Source organism: Geospiza fortis, unplaced genomic scaffold (genome assembly GCF_000277835.1).
Source record: "Geospiza fortis unplaced genomic scaffold, GeoFor_1.0 scaffold117, whole genome shotgun sequence".
NCBI classification, from domain to species: domain Eukaryota; kingdom Metazoa; phylum Chordata; class Aves; order Passeriformes; family Thraupidae; genus Geospiza; species Geospiza fortis.
Window position 1 is genome coordinate 352959 of NW_005054500.1, and position 9101 is coordinate 362059.

The 9101-nt window shown below is 48.7% G+C and overlaps 1 protein-coding gene across 8 annotated transcripts in view; it reads left to right on the top strand.

The window, feature by feature from the left end:
- ARHGEF9 (Cdc42 guanine nucleotide exchange factor 9) overlaps nt 1–9101 on the top strand; it is a 170670-nt gene that overhangs the window by 127179 nt on the left and 34390 nt on the right. For all 8 annotated transcript variants that reach the window (XM_031063383.1, XM_005428719.2, XM_031063384.1 and 5 more), the window contains exon 6: nt 3737–3866. In XM_031063383.1, coding sequence (XP_030919243.1) covers nt 3737–3866 — 130 coding nt within the window. The remainder of the gene's footprint in view (nt 1–3736; nt 3867–9101) is intronic.

A 9101-nucleotide genomic window follows, 5' to 3' on the forward strand; every position in this document is an offset into this window, starting at 1 on the left:
CCCTACACAGGGCTTGGGGTTTTCTCTCCAGTGCTCCTTCCCTACAGGTCTTGGGTTTTTCTGTCCAGTGGTCCTTCCCACTCAGAGGTTGGGGTTTTATGTCCAGTGCTGCTTCCCTACGCAGGGCTTGGGGTTTTCTGTCCACTGCTCTGTCCCCCCCAGGGCTTGGGATTTTCTGTCCAGCTCTTGTCCCTGTGACATCCTGGATAAACAGGAGCAGGACAAAGGGTTAGCAAACAGTTCAGTCTTCTCCAAGCAGCAATTCTCGATGGAGACACACTCAGCTCTGTTCTAATCAGACATGTGAACTAATTACCCTTGGATGTACTTTCTGATGCTACCAGTTACACTGGAAAAATTACCTAATTAGCATTCAGTGGTCTGAGAGGCTTTTTCCCTGCTCCCAGGGAGACCCTGGGCACACAGTGAGTGCAGGGCCAGGGTCTGCAACTGGAGCCTGATGTGGGGAGAGCTCCAAACCTGCTCAGCTTTTCAGCCCAGTCCCATCCATGGTTTTGCTGTGGAGTTTAGGTTCAGAGGAGCACCTGCAGTTTGATTGCTTCCCAAAATTTCCAGCATCTCTTTTGCTGCTGCTGAGGACAATCAGCCTGGCTGCCTGACACTGTGAACCAGGAGCAGCGCCTGTGATACCACTTGGGATTTACTGCTGTGAAAATAAGGTGAAAGAAAAATCAGGCCCTGTGAGAGCAGATTTGTTCCTGCCCTGCCAATTTTCTTACTTTTTCCAAAACCCATTTAAAAGCAAGTGAGAACAGAAAATACCAGAGATGTTTCAGAAACTTCTGCAAGTGTTTGATGGCTTGTTTTTGCCAGGCCTAGAGCAGAAGTGTGATGGGAGCAGAGATGCATTGATCTGCTTCAACCTGACCCACAAGTCTGAGTGACTCAGGGTAGCCAAATGCCCCAAGGCACCAATTTGCACAAGCCTTTGGCTTCAGATCCAATTCCTGCTTTTCCAAACACCAAATCAAACTTGGAATGGACTGGTGGGAACCTCAGGGTTCCAGAAGGCAGCTCTGGGATCCCACAGGTTGTGGGTTTCCCCTTCAGCAGCCACAGGAGCACTCACAGCACTGGCTGGGAGCTCAGATGTGGCTTCCCACCAAGAGGGTGTTTAAAGTGACCCTCTGTGAGTTACTTGGGAGCCACAGCAAAGGGGATGTGGGCAGTGTGATAACACCAGGGTTGGGATATTTTGGGAGCAAATTTCTGTTCCCTTAGAGATGTTCTAAACTGACCATGTTGTTAAGGAATCACACAGAGTCGTGTTCTGAGGAGCTCTGGGAGCTCTCCCGTGGTCAGCAGCACTTGGGTGACTCAGCCTGAGGGCTCTGTGCCACTGGATTGCCATGGACACTCCATTTCTGTTCCTCTGTGCTCTGGGAAGGGAGGGCAGGGTGAGGTTTGCTCACCTTGCATTAGGAGGAGTAACCCCTGAAGCTCTGAGCACAGGCAGGAGACCTGTGGCTGCTCAGTGGTGCCATATCCCAGCCCTGGAATGAGGCAAAACATGGGAAAACACAGGATTGCCAGGGAAAGCAGGGATGTGAGCTTCATCTAACAGAGGAACATGTCCTCTTTTTTTTTTTCTTCCTTCCTTTTCACTTGCCCCCAACCTGCAGAGCTGTGGATTTCCCCTGCAGCAGGTCAGGACAATGCTGAAACCAGCATCCAGAGCAGGCTCCCCAGAGACAGCACGTGATGCTTGGCAAGGATCTGGACTTGGATTCTGATGGAGCACTGGGAAGTGGCCCCTGCAGCCCCAATAGAATTGACAAACCATTTATTTGCCTTCATCTCATGGTTAATGGGATCCTATTATTGCCTCATGGCCGAATGCTCTGCTCCTGTTGTTTTTTTCTTCTAAGTTTTTGCCAGCTCTGCCACAGACATGGGCTGGGAGCCCAAAAAGTTCAGTCCTGGGCCTTTTCTTCATTACAGCATGACAGGAAAACATTGCTGGTGTCTTCTCCCTGGAATTAGGGAATTAGCATTCCCAGGATGAGCAGCTGGCACCATCCCACTCTGCATGGAGGCAGGATGAGGCTGAGCTCAGAGCCTCCCTCCTGTCTGCAGCCTGGTTCCTTTGAATTTTTCACAAAGCCACATCTGTTCACCTCTTAAAGATCCACTCCAGCTTAATATTAATTAAATATGGGAAGGTCCTAAGTGCAGCTTGCTGGAATCCTGAGCATTCCCAGAGCAGAAGGGAGCTGGAGTTGGGAATGTAGGAACATTTTACATGAGGAGACTCTGCCAGGGAGTGCCCTGGTAGCATGAGCATCACTGCTGGGAGATCACTGGTGACTGCCTGCAGCCCCTGCACCTCTGCCTCTGCAGATCCTTCCTGGCTGTAGGGACTTCCCTGTTTCCCTAAAGAGCTCATGGATGTTCTCCAGGCCACCCTGATGTCCCCCTGGCACAGCTCCTTTCCTGCCTCACACAACCAACACTCCCTTCACACAGATGCTCACACAAAGGGAGGCACAAGAAGTTCTTCATTGTGTAGCACGATCCCTTCCATCCCTGGCAGTGCCCAAGGCTGGGTTGGATGGAACTTGGAACACCCTGGGGCAGTGGAAGGTGTCCCTGCCCATGGCAGGGGGTGCAGCTGGATGGGCTTTAAGGTCCCTCCTCACCCAGACCTCTCTGTGATGGATAGGATATATCAGGCAGCCCATCCTCTATTTTCCTTTGTTTTCCTGAAGGCCCAGTCCTGCTGTCCTGGAATTTGTGGGATTGCTTTTAACCACACCTAGAATTTTGACATAAGGATTTAAGAAAAAATGAAAACTCAGCTCAAGATTTCACCTGAGCAAGGATAAATAATATTTTATTTATCCTTGAGCAAATGATATTTTTTTGTATATCACAGTGTGTTTGTTTCTTAGTATTTATCCTGTTGGGAACACATGGTGGGGGGATCTAATTCCCAGTATTCACCCCTCTTGTAGCTGTCACCAGCACAATCCTTAGCAATAATCAATAAAGCCATTCCCCCTGCAGCTGCCCAAGATGGCAGTTTTTCTCATTAGTCAGCAATCAATAGCAGCCCTTAAGTTAATAATACATTGTGGTGGTGTTGTGGCAGCTGGCCTTGCCTGTCTTCCCAATGGAAATGAACGTTGCAGCTCCTTGGGATGGAAGAGCAGGCACAGGGCAGGAATCAATGGCATTGATTTCAGCATCACTTTTTGAAAAGACTGATCATCATCCTCAGTGGCCCTGGCAGGAGCCTGTTCTCACTCTGTGTTACTGCACTCACAGGGCCGTGCACGCTAAAAAAAAACCAGAGTTGCTTGATTTGCTCACCTGAAATCTGCAGTGAGAGTGAATTCCATGGGGTGACTGCTCTGGGAGTGGCTTGGAAGGTGCTCTGGTCTTTGTCTAAATGGGCCCTTTACTAAATGTCCATTTTAAACTAGAAAAACCCGGGCCCAAACACAGAGGCTCTGAAAGTGTACAGCCTGTCTTTAGAATGCTCTTCAGCTGGGCTCCTTGAGGCTGCAGAGAGCTCACCCAAAGTGCTGGGCTGGTAGAGGCCACACTGGGCTCCCAGCTCCAGCTTCCATCGAGCTGCTTCGTCGTGACAATCCAGGTGGAAAAATCCCATTGTAGCACTGAGGGCTGGTGTCCCTGCGGGCTGGTGAGGTTGTGGCAGACCCCTGGGCATGTCCTGCTGCCTGCCTTTGATGGCCTTTCCCTCTGTGTGCAGTGACTACAGGTACGTGGCCGCTGCCCTCGCCGTCATGAGGAACGTCACCCTCCAGATCAACGAGCGCAAGCGGAGGCTGGAGAACATCGACAAGATCGCTCAGTGGCAGGCCTCTGTCCTGGACTGGGAGGTACAGTACGCCTGCCCTGGCAGCCTGGCAAACTCCACACTGCTCTAGGGTTATCTAAAACCCTGTAGTTCATTTCTCTTGGTTTGGGATGAAGGCTGGGGTGGAGAAGGAGCAGTCGTGACTTTGGGGTGGTGCTTAAACATTAGTGGTGCCCTAAAGAAAATCCAGTTCCAATTTCATCACTAGCAACCTGGAGTGACTTTTGTGGTTGCAGTGCTGGTAGTAGGTGAGACTTGGAGCAAACCCCTTGTGCATTCTGCCCCTGTGCTGTGTCACTGGGGAGGAGGGAGGGAAAGACGTAGCAAAAAGCCCTGGAAATTGCAGGAGGTTAAGAAAATGAAGAAAATCCTTCTGGTGATTGCTTTATGACTGGAAGCCAAACTGTTAAACTGCAGTTAGAGATGTTATTTGCATTTTATAAATGACATCCCACTTAAAGATATTTCTGAACCAGCCCTGTGTGTAGTGATGGTGTAATTAAGGAGCTGAGAGGCACAGGGAAGGCAGAGTCAGCAGAAGGATTCCTCACCAGCAGGCCTTCAGTCTCTACATTTGTGCCATGTGTTTGGAAGAAAAGCCATACTAAAATTATGTTCTCCCTTTCTTTTCGTCCCTGATTTTTAAAAATCATTGTATGGAAGTAATCCATAAATAGGGTTTTGCAGCAGATTGAGGACAAACGTTTTTGTAAATCCTCTCGCTGTTGTCATCAGCCCATGTGTTCAGCAAGGAGATAATCAGAGTGATGGAGCAGCCTTTCTGCTTCCTCACTTGTGAAGTCTGAAATAACTCCACATTCCAGTCATGGGGATCATACTGTGGAAATGAGTGTGTGGGAAAGAAGCATTCATCCTTTAATTAATTTATTTCTGGCAAAGATCTGCGAAGGCTGGGAGGAGAGGGAGAGAAATACAGGTGCATCACCTGTGTCCTCCTTGGCTGAGCTAGTTTCATTGCTGTGATGGAGGACGGAGGTTTATCACCCTGGATCTGGTGATAAAACACACAATAAAACACATAAATGCAGCAATCAGAGCTCGGATTGTGGCTGGCTGGGAGAGCAGAGAGCACAGACAATGTGTCTGATTGTTTTACTGCTCAGGAACATCTCTCACTGCCAGGCAGGCTCATTTCCAGAACGAGGAAAGTGCTCTGCAGGAGGCACAGGACCATCAGCTCCATGCTCAGCCCTGGAGTGTGCCATGGGATGAGCTAATGGGGGTCATTTGTGAGGAGCTCCCAGCCCCTCACTGTAAATAAATCTCCATTAAGGACAGATCCATTCCAAGCCAGTGAATATTCATGTGTGAGAGGGAAGCCAAGGTGACCTCCACACAGGATCTATGGAATAGCAGTTGCTTTTTCTCTTCCATTAGCTCAGTTGATAATTCATTTTTATTTAGCCCCGTCCTTGATAATTCATTCATGCTTAGCAGTACCCATTCTTTATCTCCATCCCATCCTCAGGCACTTGCCAAATTATTCTTCCAGGCTTTTTTCAGCTATTCCAGATTTTGAGCGCATTATTGCAGCAGCATCCTTCAGCTTCTCATAACATAGCACAGCCTGCTGCTGCTATGCTCAGAAATCCCATGGGAACACAGCTCCTGGTCAAAGAAAAACACCTTCCTTGCCCTTTTTATTCTGGATTTTGGACCAAGAAGAGTCACAGAGATTTGATGAGAAAGTAGAGGATGAGAGTTGGACCCAGCAGAGGAATTCACTGCTTGGTTCTTTCTCTAAAGCAGTTCTGAATCACCAGATCCAGCCCCCACTGCACAGCTGTCCATGGAACAGCCAGAAGGATGCACAGAAACCCAAAATACCCAGGAGTGAGCCACAGTGTAATGCAGGAAGAGAGTGGGAGAAATGAAAGGATTGGATCTTTGGGAAGTGCTTGGATGTGCTGAGATGTGTGCAGGTGTTCCTTTGGCACTGCAGACCCCAGATCCCCCTTGGAGGCTGCAGGGATGTTCCCAGGACATGGAGCAGTGGGGTTGGCTCCTCACCCAGCCCTGAGGGCTCAGAGCTTTGTCTGCTGTGCAGTTTTGGGGTACAGCAGGGAGCTCCTGGTGTGTCCCCAGCCTCTCCAGGCTCTGGGGAAGGGACAGTTCTGGTTTGAGGAGAAGATCAGCTCCCAGTTGGTGTTTGCTGTCAGTGCTGTGCTGCCACAAGGCCTGTCCAGGAGTTCCCTGAGCAGAGAGGGATCCCAGCTGTAATTCCCAGCTTTCCTGGCCCTGCTCCTGCTCTAATCCGACCTTTCTGTACCTCTTCTGTCCATCCCAGTGGCTCCAGAGCACAGGCACAGCCCAGCCTTCCTGAGACCCCCTGGAAGCAGCACTGACCCCAAGAAAACAGGAACCAACCCTAAAAAATTACCAGTTCAGTCTTTTCCCACCCAAAATGCAGGCAGGGCACAAGGTAGGGCTAATCCCAAATTCCCACCACGTTGGCACTTCACAAATGATTTCAGTGGCTGAATGCTGCAGCATGTGGAGATATTTCATTTGGAGGAATGTCTGTTTTTCCTCAGCATCTTGAGACTGATGATGCTGATTCTCTGCTCTGAAGTTTTCATTTCTAAATTTACCCATGTTTTGTCAGGAGATGGTGGCAAAAGATTCTTTAAAGAAGAAGGAAAAATTCCCAACCAACCAAAAAAAAAAAATACTTTGTGAGGGAATATCTGAAATGTTCTGGTTTCTAAAATGTGTGCACAGTTTCTTGCAGGGAGAGGTGGTGTTGGGAATGCTGATCCTAAAACAAATAGGAAAAGTAAGGGTGTGTCCAAGCTGCTTTAAGCAGAAGGGTTTTACTGAATCCCATTTTTTGGGAATTATTTTTATCCCTCCATGGGATAAAAATTCATCATGTGTGTGGCCCCATGGTGGTGAATCTCAGGGTGTTTGAAAACTGCAAACATCCTTGAGTTAAGCAAAGCCAGAGGTTCTCCCCAAGAAATCCTGCAAGCAGGATCTGATTGTTTCAATTGCCAGTGGGACCAGGAAAGGGTGGCCTGGCACAGGGGACAGCCAGGCCTGAAGTCTTAAGGAATTATTGGCAGCTTTGGCATCTTTAGACAAGAAATGACTGGGCAGAATTGTAAGGGAAGGTTCTGATCTCCCTGCTGCTGTAAATGAGGAACAATCCCAGTCACTCTGAGATGAGTTCCTGTGTAATTTGTGGCGATGTGGGCTTGCCTGAGAAGCCTGCCTTGGTCTGCTGCCACGTGTGAGTCACTTATTTATTTTGTAACCTGAATTCCCAGCATATAAACAGACCCAGAGAGGTGCTGCCCACACCAGTCCTCCAGTGCTTTGAGCTGGTAATGCTCAGAATTTGGGGCTTCCACCACCTCCCACCGAGCCCTTTTTTCAGTTCTGAAGTGTTCCCTGATGTTCCAGCTCCATTTCCCCGCTCAGCATTGTCCCCCTGCTCAGGGTGGCACACCCTCAGATCAGAGCAGTGACATTTAAAGGCAGCAAGGCAAACCTCCACACAGAGCTGCCTTCAAAGGGGCAGCCAGAGCATCCTGGGCAGCCTTTGCTGCTCTCTCCCTTCCCGGGAGCTGCAGCCCTCAAAGCTTGGTGGGAATAGCTCCACATGTCACTGCCATGTTTTCTGAAATTTTCTCCTAGGAAGCTGAGAAGCCTCAGAGAAAAAAAAAAACAAAAACCCAAATTCTTATCTCATTTGCTTCTCCTTTGTTGTGTTCACATGTGGAATGTGTTTGGAGATTGTTTATCCAGCTAGTAATTGTTTCATTAATTTCATGTGAATTGTTTTAACTTAATGACCAGTTGCAGTCAAACTGTGTCAGTGCTCTGGAAGGAGTCACAAGTTTTCATTATTATCTTTCTAACCTTCTGTAAGTATCCTTTCTCTATTCTTTAGTATAGTTTAGTATAGTATTCTTTAATATAATATAGTAACATAAAGTAATAAATAAACCTTCAAAAACATAAAATCAAATACATCATTCCTTCCTTTGTCTGAAAACCCCACAAATTCAAGACTGCACACACAGAGCAGCATTAAAAGAGCTTTCCACAAAGCCCATGACCATTCCCAAGTCCTTGCCAGCCCCAGGGCTGTATTTGCACCCCTCAGAGGCACATCCCTGCCTTTCCCTCTGCTCCTGGTCCCTCTCTGCTGCCCCCCAGATGGATCCTGTGAGCCCATGGAGCCCTGTGCCACTGTGCCCATCTCGCTGGGCTCTGCTCCCAGGCAGGTTTGGGCTCAGCACAGCCTCCCTGAGTGCCCTGTATGGATGGTGTGGCGATGGAAAACAGGTCTGTGCCTCAGCACACCTGGAATTGCTCAATTTTATGCCTTTTCACACAGCTCTTGAACTGCATCAAAACAAAATGAAGCAGCAATCACTGCAGCAGTTCAGGCTCCCTCTCCATCTCTCCAGCAGCACTTCCCTCCCTTTCAGCCCAGCTTTTTCTCACAGGAGGGAGAAAAATTGGCTCCCATTCCTTGGGAGGAGATCTGTGGAGGTCCCTGATCCAACAGGGGACAGTTAACCAGGTTTGGCAGAGGACAGAGCCTTGCTCATCAGCCTGGAAGGTTTGAACTTGCTATTGAAACAGATTACTTTGGTTTGTGTAGATATTTAGATATTTCTACCAAAGATTCCCGTGGGTTGCCCAATATGGCAGCTTCCAAGAGTATTAAATTTCCATGAAGAGAGAAATATATATATTTTTGAGAAATTTAATGAGCATTGTCCTTTTAAATTTCTTCTCATTCCTGTTATTTACGGGTCCTTTAAATCAAGACTTGCTGCCCTTAATTATGTAATCTGTAATCACTGGCCTCAGCCTGATACTGCATCAGTGAATCCAAGAGTGCCACGAAGAGAAGCTGCCTGGAACCACCAAAGTGAGGGCAGCCTGATGAGTAATCCTTCTGGGAAAAAACCACCATGATAGGGACTGAAACGGAGCCTTCTTTTTTCTCCTGCTTTTATTTTGTTCCCCCCAGCAACAGAAGGTATCAAAACTGAGCTTGTTGAAAAGGACAGCATTTCGCTGCTGCCTTCCTTTGTGTGATCTCAGTGTAGCCCCGGGTGCTAATCAGCCTGTCAGTCTCTAATTGCAGAACAGCAGTGTCAGGCACGAGAGAGCCCTGCTGGCTCCCTGGGAGCTGCAGAGGGCACAGATCCCCCCCTGGTGCCCAGCAGGGCCGTGCTGGGGTGGGCTGGGGGCAGGGGGCAGCTCTGGGGGGCTC